The sequence below is a fragment of the Oncorhynchus clarkii genome, chromosome 16 (assembly GCF_045791955.1).
Source record: "Oncorhynchus clarkii lewisi isolate Uvic-CL-2024 chromosome 16, UVic_Ocla_1.0, whole genome shotgun sequence".
In the NCBI taxonomy this organism is placed as follows: Eukaryota; Metazoa; Chordata; class Actinopteri; order Salmoniformes; family Salmonidae; genus Oncorhynchus; species Oncorhynchus clarkii.
Window position 1 is genome coordinate 65,676,419 of NC_092162.1, and position 20,659 is coordinate 65,697,077.

At 42.2% G+C, this 20,659-nt stretch overlaps 2 protein-coding genes across 3 annotated transcripts in view; both read right to left on the bottom strand.

Annotated features, from left to right (window-relative positions):
• Positions 1 to 231: 231 nt before the first annotated feature.
• LOC139367748 (src-like-adapter 2) lies at positions 232 to 9,878 on the bottom strand. The gene is made up of 8 exons (XM_071106069.1): positions 9,768 to 9,878; positions 4,865 to 4,990; positions 2,900 to 2,999; positions 2,688 to 2,774; positions 2,482 to 2,585; positions 2,195 to 2,344; positions 1,847 to 1,979; positions 232 to 985 (listed from the first exon to the last, which is right to left on the bottom strand). The coding sequence occupies exons 2-8, from the start codon at positions 4,953 to 4,955 to the stop codon at positions 850 to 852; spliced, it is 801 nt and encodes a 266-aa protein (XP_070962170.1). The 5' UTR covers positions 4,956 to 4,990; positions 9,768 to 9,878; the 3' UTR covers positions 232 to 849.
• Positions 9,879 to 11,856: 1,978 nt separating this feature from the next.
• LOC139368931 (protein NDRG3-like) overlaps positions 11,857 to 20,659 on the bottom strand; it is a 54,860-nt gene continuing 46,057 nt past the window's right edge. The window contains exon 16 of one of the 2 annotated variants that reach the window (XM_071108431.1): positions 11,857 to 13,513. In XM_071108431.1, coding sequence (XP_070964532.1) covers positions 13,344 to 13,513 — 170 coding nt within the window. In that variant the 3' untranslated portion in view covers positions 11,857 to 13,343. The remainder of the gene's footprint in view (positions 13,514 to 20,659) is intronic. The other variant, XM_071108433.1, reaches the window with a different exon arrangement.

Sequence of the window (20,659 nt, forward strand, 5' to 3'; positions counted from 1 at the left end):
CAGCATATCAACAAAATAATTTCCCCATATTTCACTAAATGCAACATTTTAATGTAGAATAGTTAAACAAAATAAAAAATAAATTTCCACCCACCCAAAAACATCACAAAACTCGATATTAACATTATATACATACACACACACTACAGTGCATTGTTTCAGTTGATGAAACCTCAGAAGAACATGTCAGTGTTTCATACCATAATATTTGACATAACTTTGAGATGCTCTTTACCACAACCTCAACTTTCTGTCTCTGCCACACCATTGTGCTTTCCACTGCACCTTGACCATTTCCTGTGCCAAAGTCAAGACTGTGGTGCGGAAGAGAACAAGCAACAGCGAAAAGGTGTTCATGTTCAGGACAGGAAACACATAAATCAAACAGACTAATTCTTATACATCACAGTTCCTTAATTGTTTTCAAGGTAGCGTACTTCAACAAAACCAACCATATAGTCTGTTTATTGATGATACGGGATCACTTTCATAAGGCTGTATATCTCACGTTCAAACTACTTTCTGTTAAGTCTAGCAAAGTCTGCCTCCAGGATCTAAACAGTTATTCTGTTCATGAATCCAAGCAAATATGGGCCTCAGCTGCTTGGCAATGTAATGTTGAGCACTCTACAACCATAGCTTTGAGAACCATGGTTCTCTGCAGTGGTTGAGTTGTGATTTCCAGTTCCCCTAACAACATTCCTTTAATGAGATCCATTGGGTTCATGGCCAGAATGTCTGGTCCTCAGGATTGCCTCAGCTTTAATGGGTAGCTTGATGCAAAGCTCTCCATCTTATGGTCTGTTTTAGTCTGAGTATCTCTCTGTCGTTATGATGCCAGATCCATGCTCAGCTGTCCCATTTGTGGCTGGAGCCTTTGCAGTCCTCTGTCATGAAGCGGTAGGATTTGATGGCCTCCTTTAATCCCTCGCTCACCAGGGAATCCTCATTGTCCTTGCCTTTATCCTTGCCAAAAATCATGGAGCTGCAGACAGACAGAGAAACCCCATTAGTGAGGAAATGGTGACAAAGAATATGTACTGAACAAAAATATAAAGGCAACATGTAAAGTGTTGGGTCCGTGTTTCATGAGCTGAAATAAAAGATCTCGGAAATGTTCCATACGCACAAGAGCTTTTTTCTTAAAAATGTTGTGCACAAATTTGTTTACATCCCTGTTAGGGAGCATTTCTCATTTGCCAAGATAATATATCCACCTGACAGGTGTGGCATATCAAGAAGCTGAATAAACAGCATGATCATTACACAGGTGCACTTTGTGCTGGGGACAATAAGGCCATTCTAAAATGTGCAGCTTTGTCACACAGCACAATGCCACAGATGTCTCAACTATTGAGGGAGCATGCAATTGACATGCGGACTGCAGACATTTCCACCAGAGCTGTTGCCAGATAATTGAATGCTAATTTCTCTACCATAAGCCGCCTCCAACATCATTGTAGAGAATTTGGCAGTATGTCCAACCGGCCTCACAACTGCAGACCATGTGTAAACACGCCGCCAGCCCAGGACCTCCACACCCGGGTTCTTCACCTGCGGGATTGTCTGAGACCAGCCAACTGAGGAGTATTTCTGTCTGATTCTGATTGGCTGAGCCTGGCTCCCAAATGGCTGTGCTCCTGCCCACTCATGTGAAATCCATAGATTATGGCCTAATGAATTGATTTCAATTGACTGATTTCCTTATATGAACTGTAACTCAGTAAAATCATTGAAATTGTCACATGTTGCGTTTATATTTTTGTTCAGTATAAGATTTATTGACAGACATGGATACACAGAGACTGGCAACCTATTACTGTACCACAACAGTAAATGACCTCACCTGTCCATATCTTTCCAGTTGAGGGTGGGCTTCCTGACAGCCATGGGGAGTGGCCCAGTAACCACAGGAACGTTGTTGGACCCCTGGATGAAGCAGGGCTCCCCTAGCAGACAGCACAGCCCATCACGGACCTCTGGAAGGAGATGTCAATCAGTCTGTTACAACTCAGCCTTAACATGAATACTACAATTTAATGACTGAAGATGCTTTAAGTGTCCCCAGCTTTTATCACACTGCCAGTTGTGCAAAAGATTCAAATGTGTGGGCTGGACTCAAAAGGGCTTGACAAGATGTAACTACAGCTTTCAATATTTTCTACACCACTGTAAATGTTTTAAAGCACCTGACCTGAGTAGTGGTCTACCAGAGCTCTGAGGTTGGGGAAGGTGAGGCAGGGGGAGATGTAGAGCCAGCCATTCTCCAGTTGTTGGATCCGGTAGTGTTTGACTGAGCGACGATCCTGGTCACTGCTCTTACGCACTGACAGGGAGTTGGCACCTAGAGTGGACAGTGTAGAACCATACTTCAGTCACCGTGTTTTATCACTTCAGGTTTATCAATGACATTTTTAAGATTGTTTCCCTGGTCTTGTTAGCGTTTGATAATGTGTAGCCTGGAGTGTGAACTGAACTGACCAGGGTGGGTCTCACTCTCCCGGACCAGAAAAGAGCCAGTCTGGTTGTAGGGCAGAAAGAGGAGCTCCTCAGCCTTCTCTCGGCTGAGACCCTCATACTGCCACCTAGGCCAAGAGCATAGAGATAGAGTCAGACATAGAAATAGACAAAGCCATGTCAATAGAGATTCCAAAGGGGAATAGAGTCAGATGGATCAGCGGACTCACCTGTGGTACACCTTGGCTGTGTAGTTGCTGGGGATGTAGCTCTCATTGCCTGTGGCAGAGGATCTCACCTTCCACCACTCCCCCTCGCTATATAGACATGCACATTCACAGAAACACAAGAGATACATAAGTTATTGCAGGAAAAACACACATCACAGTAGTAGTAGTAGTAGTAATTATGGTAGTTGTATGTAGAGGCTATGGTTTCTTACTCTGAAAGCACGTTGAGTCTCTCTCCAGCGTGGATGCGGCAGTGTGCTGGGGGACCAGTGGGATAGTTATACAGGGCCACTACCATATACTTGCTGCTCTCTGTAGACAGAACAGATACATGAAAGATTAGTGTCAGTCTACTATGAGAACCTCAAACCATGACAACGCAGTATTTTCATGCTGAGAAAAAAGGAAAAAAAGCACAAAAAAAGCTTGCATACAATAAAATATCTATGTACTTGTATGTTTGTAATTCACACTTTGAATGTGAGTAGTCATGGTTAGGCAAGACACTTCCAAGTTACACAAATGAGATGATCGTCAGTCTTTCTGAGCTAAATGATTGATGTGATCTTCCTCAACTAACATCTTGAGGAATTCAATGTCACCTGGTTCACACCATTTCTAGAGGGTGACTAGAGGGAGTACAGCCACAGATTGAACAATGAGATAGATATTTCACCGGATGTATGAATGTGAAGCATCCGCTTGGTGTTTCCATTCATTACCAAATGTGGTAGTGAGAGGAAGCCAAGGGGCCGTCAGGAGAAGAAGGAAACGAGATGGACTTTGGCCGACATTCGGTACATTTTCCCACCGATTAAACATTTGATATCAATACAGTTCTGTTCCCAAAACTAAAACCTGTTACGAACAGAGTGGACTAAGTTTTGAAGACTTTACACTTTGCCACAGTTTTTTTTAAAGTGCTTTGTTTAGAAGGAGTGCAAAGGCGAATTGAGTTATTGCACAAGCTCATTTCTCTCCTCTGGTGGTTCAATAGAAGACCAGGAATGTTTTTGTCCTCTTTCTTGCACACCAACTATGGTCATATTTAACAGAGAGGTATCTAAACATCTAGGGCATCACCACACCACAGATGCATAGGAACAGCATCACCACACCATGGATGCATAGCAACAGCATCATCACACCATGGATGCATAGGAACAGCATCACCACACCATGGATGCATAGCAACAGCATCACCACACCATGGATGCATAGCAACAGCATCACCCCACCATGGATGCATTGGAACAGCATCACCACACCATGGATGCAGGAACAGCATCACCACACCATGGATGCATAGGAACAGCATCACCACACCATGGATGCATAGGAACAGCATCACCACACCGTGGATACATAGGAACAGCATCACCACACCATGGATAAATAGGAACAGCATCACCACACCATGGATGCATAGCAACAGCATCACCACACCATGGATGCATAGGAACAGCATCACCACACTATGGATGCATAGGAACAGCATCACCACACCATGGATGCATAGGAATAGCATCACCACACTATGGATGCAGGAACAGCATCACCACACTATGGATGCATAGGAACAGCATCACCACACCATGGATGCAGGAACAGCATCACCACACCATGGATGCAGGAACAGCATCACCACACTATGGATGCATAGGAACAGCATCACCACACCATGGATGCATAGGAATAGCATCACCACACTATGGATGCAGGAACAGCATCACCACACTATGGATGCATAGGAACAGCATCACCACACCATGGATGCATAGGAACAGCATCACCACACCATGGATGCAGGAACATTAACAAAAACAATTCCGCATTAATGATGGTCGCATTGATTTGATTTGAACTTTGAAATCAAATCAAATTGTATGTCACATGTGCTGAATACAACCTTACAGTGAAATGCTTACTTACAAGCCCTTAACCAACCATGCATTTTTAAGAAGAAATAAGTTAAGTAAAAATGCAGGTTATCCAATGATTGTCCTTAACCATAAATAGACCCGGCTGTCGTGCACACTTCCAATTCCCTATAGGTTTCAGTCAAAACAATCCCAGGACGATTGACCTCTGAGGACAGAGAAAGAGAAAGGCTAGTACTGGCCTGTTTCCCAGAGTCCTGTGCTGTGCTCAGACCGAGATGGGAGGTCAGGCCTTACCCAGTATGACTGACTCAGCGGGCTCTTCCTGGCCCAGCAAGGCTGCCTGAGTGCTGGATCCCCGACACTCTTTACTGGGCCCACTGCCCATGGCGATGTCGAGCTCGTATGGGTCAGCAGAGGACTCTGTGGGTTAGAGGGAATCACAGCTATTAATTAATAGCCAATTATTTCCAAAATGCTATATCCACCAATTTTTCACGTGTTTTTTTTTTAATCAGAAATGTTTGCATGTGTGTGTAAAATATTACTCTTCTCAGATTCTTTATTCATAGATTTTAGATGTTTTTTTTTGTTGTTGGTGCAATACATTATGTATCCATTGTTAAGCTAGAATGGAATGTTTGTATCCTGTATATTTGACTGTGATATGTGGTTGTCCAACCTAGCTATCTTAAGTTGAATGCACTTACTGTAAGTCACTCTGGATAACAGCATCTGCTGAATGACTCAAATGTCAAATGTCTTATATATAGATCTCATATTAATGTATTTAAGTATATTTATTTATTTAAATGATGTCATAAATGTATTTTGTGCTTTAAAAAAAACGTTAAAAAAATCTACTTGAGTTATTTGTTCCATTTGACTGTGTAAAGCCTGGCAGTACTACTTAGTTCTCTGATAATGAGGTGGATATATAGCATTTTGCAACAAAAAAAACACGATCGTCTTTCTGAAATTAAGCCATCAAGTGATAGATTTTAAACAAATATGTCATCGAACAACTCCTTGCCGTGATTAGAAAGAAAACACTCATCTTTTTCATAACTTCTTTCAAACATTTAAACCTAATTTACCAGCATTTCTGATATACAGTGCTTTCGGGAAGTATTCGGATCCCTTGACTATTTCCACATTTAGTTACATGACAGCCTAATTCTAATACGGACGTAATCATTTTCCCCCCCTCATCAATCTGCACACAATACCCCATAATGATGAAGCATAAACAGTTTTTGGGAAATTTTTGCAAATGTTTAACAAAAAAATAAAAAATGAAATATCAAATTTACATAAGAATTCAGTGATTACATCCTCAAGTCTTCTTGGGAATGAGGCTACAAGCTCGGCACACCTGTATTTGGGGAGTTTTTCCCATTCTTCTCTGCAGATCCTCTCAAGCTTTGTCAGGTCGGATGGGGAGCGTCGCTGCACAGCTATTTTCAGGTTTCTCCAGAGATAGATATTCGATAGGGTACCTCCCTGACCAAGGCACTTCTCCCCTGATTGCTCAGTTTGGCTGAGTGGCCAACTCTAGGAAGAGGCTTGGTGGTTTCAAACTTCTTCCATTTAAGAATGATGTAGCCCACTGTGTTTTTGGGGACCTTCAATGCTGCAGAAATGTTTTGGTACCCTTCCCCAAATTTGTGCCTCGACACAATCCTGTCTCAGAGCTCTATGGACAATTCCTTCGACCTCATGGCTTGGTTTTTGCTCTGACTTGTACTGTCAACTGTGGGACCTTATATAGACAGGTGTGTGCCTTTCCAAATCATGTCCAATCAATTGAATTTACCACAGGTTGTAGAAACATCTCAAGGATGATCAATGGAAACAGGATGCACCTGAGCTCAATTTCATGTCTCATAGGTCTGAATACTTAAGCAAATAAGGTATTTCGGTTTTTAATTTGTAATACATTTGCAAACATTTTTAAAAGCCTGTTTTCGCTTTGTCATTATGGGGTGTTGTGTGAGGATCTTGTTGTTGTTGTATTAATCAATTTTAGAACAAGGCTGTAATGTAACAAAATGTGGAAAATGTCAAAGGGTCTGAATACCTTCCAAATGCACTGTATAGCATTTTGGAATTAAACTCTTCATATGGGTAGAGACATATTTTCTATGCATACTATTGCATCAATCACAATTCACTGTAACTTATTACAGGTAGCATATTTCAAAACCAAAAATGTGAAGGGAATTTAAAATAGCCCTGCCTATTTTTATTTAATGTATTGCCAGTCAGACAAAAGGAGGGAGGAAGTTGAAAACCACTCTTCTGAACACCCTTTAGTTTCCAACCACACTCTTGTTTTTACACATGGGTTGCTGGTTGTCGAGGTGCTGTTGGCAAGGAAAATAAGGTGCTTTCGCCTGAATAAATAACAATATTAGAACACATAATAGAACACTCTCTAATTCAGTGGTCACCAACCTTTTGAGATCACTTTTTGAGTCAAAATGCAAGCCGAGCTCTACGGCTCAAATTTATTTTTAAACACAAGCCTATGCAACATTAACCAATTAAAAACAGTACTGTAGCAATGAGGTTCATGCAGTAAGCTATAGGCCCAATACATTATCACCGCATATTGGCTTTGCTTGAATTGCCCTGACAAAGCATTGTTGTTTGGGCCATTTAAAAAAAAAAAAAAAATTCTAAATTTGAGGTAGGCATATGATCAGACTGGTAATAGATCTGTTGTGGTACTACTGGTGAGGCACAGCTGAGTGAGCGTAAATGTAAATAATTAGCTTTTTATTTTTATTTTACTGGGCTGATAATGTCTGTATCTGATGGTCAGTCTCAGCGGAGCGAGAGAGTTGCAGAGTGAGGGTCCGTCTCTCAACATCCCTCCGTTCTCCCTTTCCTCCACTGACACTGACCATGAAGGGACACCGTCTTCCAGCTGATGGGGAAACTCGAGTCGCACCGCATTATGTAATGCAAAAATTCTCATGCACAAATTCTAACTCCTATGAACAGAGGAAGTGAAATATTCCTTGATAATAAAAAATACCCAAGCTGCTAATAATAACAACAACGCAAGCCTATAAATACACTTTCCTTCCCGTTCATTACTGCTGCACTGCTTGTTGTAGAGCTGAGAACGCAAATTTCATGGCTTATAAAAGTGTTGAATACAAAGTGTTGACAGTGCTGAGTAAGAACTTAAACTCAACTCACTGGGCTCCCGAGTGGCGCAGCATCTCTGACACTGCATCTTGGTGCAAGAGGCACCACTACAGTCCCTGGTTCGAATCCAGGCTGAATCACATCCGACCTTGATTGGGAGTCCCATAGGGTGGCGCACAATTGACCCGCCGTCGCCGGGGTAGGCCGTCATTGTAAATAAGAATTTGTTCTTAACTGACTTGTCTAGTTAAATAAAAACAGCATCTCTTTGCTGTATTCCTTGACAGTTTCTCTCTAGTGATGGTTTTAAACATTTTGAAATCTCACAGTATCAATTTTTCTGTTGCTTTCTTTTATGCCTTCTTAAATGACTGCAGACACCATAATCTGGACCGTCCGATTGGCGATCGTGATGGACCGGTTGGGGACCACTGCTCTAATTGATGTAAACAACAATGCCCCTAATGTGCAACTAGTTGAAGTATCATGCATTGGTGATTTGCACAAACACACGTGTGACAAATATGACATTTCATGGCAACCTTCTGCTCCACAGGAACCATGGAAGATGGGTAAATTAGTTCGCAGCAATACACTGATGCAGAAACCATAAGATGAAAAGTTTTGTGTCGTAATTTGCAACATGTTTTACTGTAAAGTAATGCATGAGATCTCCAGCATCAATGGAGTCAAACATAAAACTGTCAGGATATCATTGGGTAGAAAATAAATGCTCTTTTATTGAACACCTTTCTACCCTGGTGTGTGTTTGTCTAATTTTGACAATGGTAGACACAAAAATAGATGATCATTTCAGAAATAGTCATATGAAATATATTGGCATTAAATATTTCTAAATATCTTCCCTCAATGCTCTGTAATATGGCACGTAATATAATAATTTAGAAAAGATCAGTTTGTCCCCCGCTTTTCTGCTATTACAGCCTCCACTCTTCTGGCCTTCCACTAGATGTTGGAACATTGCTGCAGGGACTTGTTTCCATTCAGCCATAAGAGCATTAGTGAGATCAGGCGCTGATGTTGGACGATTAGGCCTGGCTCGCAGTCAGCGTTCCAATTCATCCCAAAGGTGTTCGATGGGGTTGAGGTCAGGGCTCCGTGGGGGCCAGTCATGTTCTTCCAAACCATTTCTATATGGACCTCGCTTTGTGCATAGGGTCATTGTCATGCTGAAACAGGAAAGGGCCTTCCCTAAACTGTTGTCACAAAGTTGGAAGCACAGAATAATCTAGAATGTCATTGTATGTTGTAGCGTTACGATTTCCATTCACTAGAACTAAGGGGCCCGAACCATGAAAAACAGCACCAGACCATTATTCCTCCTCTACCAAACATTACAGTTGGCACTATGCATTTGGGCCGGTTGCGTTCTCCTGGCACCCGCCAAACCCAGATTTGTCCATCGGACTGCCAAATGGTGAAGCGTGATTCATCACTAAAGAGAATGCGTTTTCCCTGCTCCAGAGTCCAATGGCGGCGTTTCCACTTCACAATAACAGCACTTACAGTTGACCGGGGCAGCTCTACCAGGGCAGAAATTTGACGAACTGAATTGTTGGAAAGATGGCATCCTATGACGGTGCCACGTTGAAAGTCACTGAGCTCTTCAGTAAGGCCATTCTACTGCCAATGTTTGTCTATAGAGATTGCATGGCTGTGTGCTCAGTCTTATACACCTGTGGTGTCAAAAAAACTGCTACGCTGCTGTGTTTTTCACACTCAACAGTTTCCTGTGTGTATCAAGAATGGTCCACCACCCAAAGGACATCCAGCCAACTTGACACAACTGTGGGAATCAACATGGGCCAGCATTCCTGTGGAACACTTTCGACACCTGGTAGAGTCCATGCCCCGACAAATAGAAGCTATTCTGAGTGTATATTTACTTGACCGTTGTTTTCTTTGTTAAAACCAAAAAGTATACTTTTAATATTTTAAATCTGAGTTGGATAAAACTAACCTTTTACGTGTACAGTACAGTCGGATCGATTAGACAGCTCAAAAATATTTTTATACTCACAGCATTTCCCTGTTGTGGCACTGGTGAACGTCAGTCTTCTGATGCTGTGGTACGAGTTGATGTCAGAGCTGTAGAGTACCACAGTAGACTAGCACAAGGATAGAGGTGCGGCCCAGAGGCCAGAAGAGTCCAGTGGGTCTGGGAGTTGCACGCTGCCGGTAGTGTTCACATGTGGAACGAGAGTGCGATGTGTGTATGAGAGTCTGTGTGAGACTTCTTTAGGCTCCAATGAAGAAAGAGTGTTCTCCTTTGTGGTGTTCCAAGAGGAAAGGAGGCATCGGTGGTAGGTAGAGTCTACGTACGCGTAGCAGAGTGATCTATAGTACATCTGAGTGGAGAGATTTGACAGGACTTTTTTTATATTCACCTCACACACGCCGTTTCCTGTTTCAATGAGGCCTGAAACATGTACACACCACAACTCAGATATCAGAGTGAAGAGAGGGAAATGGAGAAGAGTGGAGGGAAGACAAAGAAAAAGTGATGCACAAAGAGAAAGGAAGAAAGATTTTTGTTCAACAATATCTACTGAACATGGGGCTGTAGTAATTGGAACAGACAGACCTTTGACATCAGTGACTTGATCAATGAGTCATCAGCTGTAGCAATGAGGTGCAATTGGTTTGTGCAAATGTTCTGTTTTGCAGCATCTGCATGAGCGGTGGCATACATACACTGGTGTGAAGTGAGGTCACATTGTTTTTTCCCCAGAATAGAGCTTCATATTCTTCATCATTCAGGTAAATGCTGTTGATTGGGTAAAAGTGTTGAGCAATTATTTTTCTCTTCATAACCCTTTTGTACTCATTATCAAGAGATATGGGCTCACGGTTCAGCATACTCACACTGATTTGTGCAGTTAAACTACTGAACACTCTGAACTAACTGCATTATACCAGTAGCCGGGGCCCTTTTTTTTACTGGCACCGCATCTTGATGGTGTAGAGAAAAATGTATGTTTTATAATGAATTACCTGCATTTTTTTATTTTTTCCCATTTTCACTTACTTAGCTAGTGTCCAATGCAGCTAGCTAGTTTAGCCTACTCAAACACCCAGCTCAAACAGAGGGATGCTATGTTAGCTAGCTGTCTATTGCTATCCAACAGAGGGATGATATGTTAGCTAGCTGTCTATTGCTATCCAATACTGGAACTCTTCCAAGTCAAGGTAAGCTTTTGGCTTTATTAATTCATTGCCTCTGGGGCCTGCCGGTGTAACTGCTAAACTGCTTGTCGGACTACACGGTTCTGCATGATTGTAGTGGGTTTACTAACGCCTTAGTTCTAGTAGCTATGCCTATGTTAACTATGACGTGACAATGATGTAGCAGTTAGCAGTCATGATATGAAGGTTTAGCTTGGAAAGTTTTTTTCCCGCCTGGTCACGGTCACAGCTGATGTGTTCTGCACTGAAGTCCACAAGCAAGGAGAGCATGTGAGAGGAGAGTGGATAGATGCGAGAAGGAATTATTATATATATATATATATATATATATATATATATATACACACACATACACACACAACGAGCTGTTTGTGTGTGTCTGGTATGAAAGTAAAATGTGTTTGCTTGTGATCAGGGGGATATTCATTGTGCCGATTTGAGTATCATTTAGTAGCCTAAACCTATGGATGTTACATCGAGCTGGGTGAATGGAAAATGAATGACAGTCATCCAATATGCTGTAATAGAAATAAGGCCATGCTCATTAAAATAATAATAATCATCCTCCCTCATCTTAAACGGCACCAACCGCCACTGCTTTAGATAGTTGGCTAGATAAACATACCGATAAATGTTTTTGTTAGCGGACATGGCTAATTGAGTGTGTCAGTGACTGACATAGAATGAGAAACTGCTGATGCCGAACCTAATAATAATAATAATAATAACAATAAACAATAATAATAATAATAAATACCATAGTCATGGGTGCATCCATTTTATACATGGATGGTCCCAGGTATCGAAGTCACTCCCCTGATGTTACAAGCACCATTCTCTACCAACTGAACTACAAAGGACCACTATTATAAATCAGGCTAGTTTACCAAGTTAGAGAACAGACATGCCAGTGACAGAAAGGATAAGATGAAAAGTCCAGTCATGTACAGCTTCTAGCTTTATTTTATGATCAGTACAAATTGACATAGTCAGCACAGTATGACTAACAGCACCCCGTATACTATGCAGACAGAGTCCAATGCATCATCACCACGTGTTCACCCAAGCCGTAGTACAATCAGAGAGAAATGCAGGAAAACCACAGAGAAAACTACCAACTAATAACATTAATAAGAAACTCTATAAAAACATTCATTACACAATCCACAGTCCCTCAGGCATCTGACCCGTTGTCGTTTTCACCTCATCTTTATTTAAATCAGGAAGGAAAACATACTTATTTTCTACTAACTGGAAGCAATATAAGTTAATATATTTTAGTTTTATTTTATGAAAGAGGTAGTAATGTTATCTGTACCTCAATTCGCAGACATTTACTCACCTCTGACTGAGCTGGGGATAGTTTAGGTACTCTCCGCATTTGACTTGAGTTTTCAATAAACTACAGTAAAATGTTCCCACTGGGCACACGCTGGTCGAATCAACGTCGTTTCCACATCGTTTCGATGAAATTACGTTGAACCAACATGGAATACACACTGAACTGACGTCTGTGCCCACTGGGTTGGTTCTTTTCTCTGCCCGTCAATATTAAATGTGGGTGGGATCAAAAACCCAGGACCTGCCATTTCAAATAACTCACTCGAAAAATTAAATATCAAACAAGGCAACTATTTCCAGATACATCTAGACAAAAGCAATTCTACAGACACGTCCATTACGTTTCATCTACTAGAGGGCCATTCTGTCAGATATTCTTGATATAAAGGGACAGAGCAGGAACAAGTTTATCACATCGTATTGCAATCCAGGAAAGCAAAGGTATTTTTTTTCACAAATCACAACATAAAAACAATTAAAAAAGAATCAAGAAAAACTGGTGTGTCATGAGACTGATTAAGGAATGGATCACTAAGGAGGGGTGGTGTGATCTGATCTTACCAATTAGCAAGGTGAGGAAGACCCCAGAGGGAGACAGAAAGAGGGGCAACATTACTCCGTATAGAGTACTTTACAAGAGAAAACTCCTGATGCCTTTCCATCTGTTATCTTTAAACTGACACACTGACCCAAAATAGTTATAAATACAAATATATCTCAAATCTCAAAGATTAAAAAAACAACCTCCTCCTCTTTTAATGGGGAGAGCTGGTAGACAACAAAAGGAAAACCAGACAAGCAGCATCGTCCGCCTGCTTACTGACTTTCAGGTTGCCGTACCACAGCAGTCATGCACAGACAGGCATGATAGACAGACAACAACAGGAAATGGTGAGAGAACACAGCAGAGAACCTGACTGCTTCTGTCTTCATAAATTATCTTTCAGAACACGTTTCAGACGCCAGCTCAGGATTCCAATCCTCTCTGACCTTGAGCATGGGAAAGGAAAAAAGAGAGGGAGGGAGACAGAGAGGAAGGGGGAGGTGGTGGTTTTCTGGGCTGGGTTCTTTAACAGGAAACCTCCATGGTCTGTGGCCTGGCCTGTTCGACACCCGGGCCGGCAGCAGTGGCGCCCTCTAGCTGTGTGTGGGTGCGGCTGCGACTCCCCTCCACAGAGCCCATGCTGGAGGTAGAGTGGGTACGAGAACGCACCAGGCGGGTCATACTGGCCGTGGGCACTACAGACGAGAGAGAGAGAGAGAGAGAGAGGGGAGAGAGAGGAGAGAGAGAGGACAGAACATTTAGGTTAAGAAGTCACGTATGAGGACATTTGTTTAGTGTGTTGAATGTTTAGTGGGAGGGGTAGTTTGCTTTAGAGAATGTGGCTAGGGGCAGGATGCTGGGGCCTCATTTATAACCGTTGTGTGAATTTTACACTAAATATCTGCGTGAGCCACTTCTGAAAACACTACAAACGTATGGAAAAATGTAGATGTATATACTTGGCACATACATACATGCATACATACATACATACACGTTTCCCCATTATAAATCAGACCGGCTGTAAAACTGTGAACGAGCATTTTATATCTCTGCCTGAATAACGCCCGTCATTCACCCGTGAAGGTGACAATAACGCCCTTATTTCCTGAATACTTCAGAAGTATTGGAATTAAGACAAGACCGTCTATCTGAAAGAAATAGCAAATGGCGAACCTGATCAAATGTCTTTGGAGGTGTTGGCAGAATGTGTTTTGTTGTGTGACATATTTGACCGTTTCTGAAACCAAAACAAAAGTGCACATTTTGGTGGACCTGGAAAACAGATCGTTTGAATTCAATAATGTTTTTAATTTACTTTCTTCAAAACCGAAATATGCTGCACTGGCCGTGAATCCTGAAACATGGTTTACTCTGGAAAACAAACTACAGTAGGCCTACATTCAGTGGTAGCCCACACACTTCCAACGCAAAAGACCTTCCCTTCTACTGTACATTAGAAACCACGCTCCCTGTTGGAACTAGAAATTATAATAGCCTATCTAATAGGCCCAATTAAATGAGATGCGTACGGTCATTTGTTGTATGGCTACTTCAGCAATATGAGGGCATCACGGCCAGAAGAGGTGCAATTGGGTTTATAAATGGTCCAGGCTACTGGAGAAATGTTACATTACAGCATTCAAACGTCAATGGAGTTGGTGAACCGTCTGTTCTACCGTTAAACTTTGCTTTGGATCGCAGAGAACAAGATACTTGAAATAGCAATAACTTACCTATTTACTACTGTGAAGTGGGTCCAATTAAATGAGAGCTGGGATGAATGGTAGCCTTTACTAAACTGTTGTTGATCTGTAGGCTATTTAGTGATTATGAAACCATCCAAAGTCACCAACCAAAGGTGATTTCTAATTATTTTAGAATGCAAAGATAACAAATAGATTATCTTCTCACTAACAGCAAATGATTGCATCTTGTTATTATATTTAGTTACCTGTTTTTTTGTTATTTATAAGTCATCATACAGTATATCCCCCATTTGCACAAGGCTTCTTTTGCCTTCTTGCAATGCAATACTTCAACCACTAGAACGTGTGCGTACTCATGGTCTGAAGTTTGCAGGAGGATAAGTTCAGTTTTTATAAATGTTTTGGGGCATATTCTGTTCATGTGCAATGTTTGTAAATGAGGCCCCTGGTAATCATACCACAATCATTATTGCATCAACATTCCCAATTTAAGATGGGGTGGACTGGAGCCCAGGGAGAATAATGAAATCTCTAAACAGCTAATAACCTGAACACCTTGTAGTGTTCAGCTCATGCTAGCTACACTGCCTTCTAAGGAGATTGATATCAGCGAAAGCAGGAATACTGGAAATGTCACTGTATTTCAGAAAGTACTGTATGTACAGGCAAAAAGTTTTGAACACAGCTACTCATTCAAGGGTTTTTATTTAAACTAGGTTCTACATTGTAGCATAACAGTGAAGACATCAAAACTATGAAATAACACATATGGAATCATGTAGTAACCAAAAAAAAAAAAGTGTTAAAGAAATCTAAATATATTTTACATTTGAGATTCTTCTAAGTAGCCACCCTTTGCCTTGATGACAGCTTTGCACACTCTTGGCATTCTCTCGACCTTCGTGTCTTAAAGTAATGATGATGTCGTTTCTCTTTGCTTATTTGAACTGTTCTTGTCATAAACCTATTTGGTATAAGACCAAGTCCATATTATCTTCTGTATACCACCCCTACATTGTCACAACACAACTTACTGTCTCAAACACATTAAGAAATTCCACAAATTAACTTTTAACAAGGCACACCTGTTAATGGAAATGCATTCCAGGTGACTACCTCATGAAGCTGGTTGAGAGAATGCCAAGAGGGCTCCAGAGTGGCGCAGCGGTCTAAGGCACTGCATCTCAGTGCTAGAGGCGTCACTACAGACCCTGGTTCGATTCCAGGCTGTATCACAACCGGCCGTGATTGGGAGTCCCATAGGGCGGCGCAGCGTCGTCAGTCATTGTAAATAAGAATTTGTTCTTAACTGACTTGCCAAGTTAAATAAAGGATCAATACATATGTGTTATTTCATAGTTTGATGTTTTCACTAATATTCTACAATGTAAAAAATAAAGAAAAACCCCGGAATGAGTAGGTGTGTCCAAACTTTTGACTGGTACTGCATATGCATCTCATTAAAGTGGTTGGGGTCTGAAATGTCTGAGCAGAATCCCTCAGTGTGTTCATTATTCTCCCATAAAGAAAAAGAGATTGCCTGATCAGGTCAAGTTCCAATTCATTTTTACTGTTGGAGAAAAAATGAATAAATGGGAAAGGCCAATATGATTATGCAGCATGCACAAGAGATTTGAGGGCCATCTGTTCAGAAGAGAAAAATAACAAAGAACAGACAGACATAAGACAACCATGTTACCTGACAGACATCACATAAAAACATCCACGCCCTCTCAAACCACACATTTAGCAAGACAAAAGGAATCTTTAAAAAAATTAAATAAAGTTGACCACATGCTTCAAATCTCAGACTTGAGAAGATGGCTAAAAAAGTGACTACCAGTGATGGGCAAACAGGGTTGGGGGGAGTAGCGTACTGGAGGTAGAGAGGGCAGGCTGGCGCAGCCAAGGCTGCTACCAATGGCCCTGGTACCTGATTCACTGCTTACGTGGCTAAGCAGTACATGAGGGACTGTTAGCATTGACGGACGGGCAGAAAGGAAGGAAGGAGGGAAGAAATAAAGGAGGGGTACAGAGAGAGACTGTCAGATTAATGCGCTGTCTTCACAAAAGATCTGAAAAGAAACTAACATTGCGTCCTACCTAGGAGAGACTTGAAGCAGCACCGTGTATAGTTCATTCTAGCACCATCAACTTTTACATGAATGTTCAGTAAATCTCTGACAGTTGTGAAAATAGCCAGAAGGCTTTCTTACTGTTCTGTCAATCTAAAGGGAATGTCACCTGTGGCCCTGAGATTACCCGAAGAGAACGTTGAGCCAAGATGTGCTTCATGAGTACATTGTCTGATCCAGTTGAGATAGTTTAATGTGTGCCCCCCCCCTGCAATCATTTCCCCACTGAACTACAGTCTTCCGTGCTAAAGTAACCATTCAAACAGGGCCTCGACGAGCACTTGACTGTTCAGTAAAGCTGGGCGATATGGACACAAATCCATAGAACGATAAATTGACTGAACTATCACGATAACCATATAACATTCATGTACTCTTGTTAGCCACCTTTTATATATTACCATACCATTAGCACTACTACTACTACTTTGAATGTTGTTACTATCAATTGTACCATTATCAAACGTATTTCCTTTAAACTTCACATTTCTCTAGTAGGCTATTTATTGTGATTATCGGTGTCAGTAATTTGGTTGTGGTAATGGTCGTCGGGTGTCGATCATTTTCAGTTTAAAGTCCCAGCTCTACTGCTCATCTATTCACACTCAAACCAATCTCCTGCTAGCTTACTGCTTTCCTTTCAACACAATGCTGATCTTCTGGGATGAGCCACCTGACAGAAGGCGTAGCCTGAACGCTACAGAGTTACAAACCTCCTACAGTATGCCACAAGTATGTGTTTGTGAAAGCTCACAATGTCCTCAACTGTTTCAATGTTTAGGTATTCTCAGAAAGGGAAGGTACTTTCTGGAACGTGCCATTGCTTGGTGTGGACAAAGAGCATAACGCGTGTGATGTGAACGCTCAGACGGCGAGGAAACCACCATACTTAACACCTCAACAGAGACAGGGTTCACAAGAAAAACAACAGAAAGGAGGGCTATCAAGGGTTTGATGAGTGAAAATTGTTTTTTCAAGCTATACTGTATTCCATTGAAAATTCTAGTTCATTTCAATAACTAGGATGGGTATCCAGAATAACTCTTCAAGCAGGAAAACAGACCTCCAAGAGGTGAAAGAATGAGGGGGCGTGGGATGAACCAACACTCAATCCAAAACTAACCCCGTGCCAGCCTCTAGGGTGCCGCTTCGAGTGCCTCTGTAGTCACTTGTTGCAGACAAAACATCAAGGGTCACCCTCACAGGATAGGATTTGGAATAAGGCAACGACAGATCTTCCTTCCCATAGTGCTGTGCGGAGGCGGCATGGTTCTCTTGAGGCCCTGTTCTCCTGACATTACCTTCCAGCAGCACCATGTGAGTGTCCCTGCAGTAGCAGAACAAACCCAAGCAGCACATTTCCAGCAGAGCAGAGCACAACAGGCTGGCCAGGCGGCTCAGGGCTTCCAGACAGGTTCCCAGGGCAGGGGGGCAGGGCTCATGGGATTCCAGACAGGTTCCCAGGGCAGGGGGGCAGGGCTCACGGGATTCCAGACAGGTCCCCAGGGCAGGGGGGCAGGCCATGCTGTGGGGCTTAAGAGCAGCCTTTAATGAGAACACTAATCTGCCACTGACATTACCATACCTGGAGAACCACTGGAGCCTCAGTCAGCCCAGTCAGGGGTGAGGACCAGGGGAGGGTAGGTGAAGGCCAGGGGTCATGGGGAGAGGGCCAGGGGTGAGGATGGTGAGGGCAAGCCAGACGAGAGGTGCAGGGTTTTGCCAGTGAGGTTTACACAGGTACAGAAGGCTTAATGTTCAGATGAAGATTCCAGAGGGAGAACAACAAAAACTCATTGAGACTATTGTAATAGTCAAGCAGCTTTTACTCTGACCTCCCTAACACCTTACATTTTCCACTCTGTGAGCTAGCAACTCAAACCTTTAAATGTTTATATGAACAAAATAAACATTTTGAAGCGCAGAAAAAAAAGAAAAAAAAAATAGATTCAAGTATCTCAAAGTGATCAAAGACAGCCAATAGAATTTGGCTGTTCTAAGATAGTGGCCAATACGTGGTCTGTTTCTAATATGATGATTATTCAACAAGCCAGATCAGCTCTCAGCAGGCCTAAATGAACCACAGCTTTAAAAAGGTAGGCCTGTAAACACCCTCCCTGTTTAGGGCACTGCATCTTAAGACCTGGGGGAAGGAACCATTGTCGGGTGTGTGTTACAGATCATCCCACACACCAATGTATATTGCCAAAACGTATGTGCTCATCAAACATCTATTTCCAAAATCATGGGCATTAATATGGAGTTGGTCCCCCCCTTTGCTGCTATAACAGCCTCCACTCGTCTGGCAAGGCTTTCCACTAGATGTTGGAACATTGCTTCCATTCAGCCACGAGTATTAGTGAGGTCGGGCACTGATGTTGGGTGATAAGGCCTGGCTCGCATTCAGCGTTCCAAAGGTGTTCGATGGGGTTGAGGTCAGGGCTCTGTGCAGGCCAGTCAAGTTCTTCCACACCAATCTCAACAAATAATTTCTGTAAGGACTTCACTTTGTGCACAGGGGCATTGTCATGCTGAACCAGGGAAGGGTCTTCCCCGAACTGTTGCCACAAAGTTGGAAGCACAGAATCATCATGAACAGGCTTCCCCAACTGGCAGGCCGTGGGCCGAATTTGGCCCGCTGTGTTTTTATTTGACTCCCGAGTTTTCTGGTGTAGAATTTTCGTTGTTGGACATAAAATACTGTAAAGACACCAGGAAATCATCTCCAAGTGATTTTCATAAAAAAATAATAATATTATATGTTTCCAAGTATTCCCAAGCACAAGAGAGAGACAAAAAGTAAGCAAGGTTTGAAATGATTGTTTTAGTCAAATATATATATATTTTATCTTCTTGCGGTCAATTTAAAGTCTACAAATAATTAGTAATTATGTTCCGGTCCCCCGACCATCCGCTCAATAAATAAAAATCGTCCCACAGCTGGATCTAGTTTATGATCCCTGGTCTAATTTTCATTGTATGCTGTAGCATTAATATTTCCCTTCACTGGAACTAAGGGGCCTAGCCCGAACCATGAAAAACAGCCCCAGACAATTATTCCTCCTCCACCAAACTTCCCAGTTGGCACTACACATTTAAGTAGGTAGTGTTCTCCTGGCATTTGCCAAACCCAGATTCGTCCGTCGGACTGCCAGATGGTGAAGCATGATTCATCATGCCAGAGAATGCGTTTCCACTGCTCCAGAGTCCAATGGTGGTGAACTTTACACCCCTCCAGCCGATACTTGGCATTGTGCATGGTGATCTTAGGCTTGTGTGCAGCTCCTTGGCCATGGAAACCCATTTCATGAAGCTCCTGATGAACAGTTATTGTGCTGACGTTGCTTCCAGAGGCAGTTTGGAACTCTGTAGTTAGTGTTGCAACCGAAGGCAGACGACTTTTACACGCTACATGCTTCAGCACTCAGCGGATCTGTTCTGTGAGCTTGTGTGGCCTACCACTTTGAGGCTGAGCCGTTGCTGCTCCTAAACGTTTCCACTTCACAATAACAGTACTTACAGTTGACCGGAGCAGCTCTAGCAGGACAGAAATGTGACGAACTGAATTGTTGGAAAGGTGGCATCCTTTGTCGTGCCACGTTGAAGATCACTGAGTTCTTCTACTGACTGTTTGTCTAAGGAGAGTGCATGGCTGTGTGTTCGATTTTATACACCTGTCAGCAACGTGTGTGACTTATATAGTTAAATATGCTAATTTGAAGGGGTGTCCACATACTTTTGGCAAATGTAGTGCATGTTCAAGGGAAGACCATGCATGCTGCATGTAATTTATTTACTCAGCATCACACTACTTACACCCGTTGTTAAAAGTCACTGCAAATAGAAAGGAGACAAGGTTAGCTTGAGGTTAGTTCCCTCGTCAGTTACCAGTAATAGTTTGTCATCCTTGGACATCCAGTACATGTGGTTTTGTAGATACTGGGGTTCCGCTGTATTCTTGAAGTGCTACATGAATGCTACATTAGCCTTAGTTTAG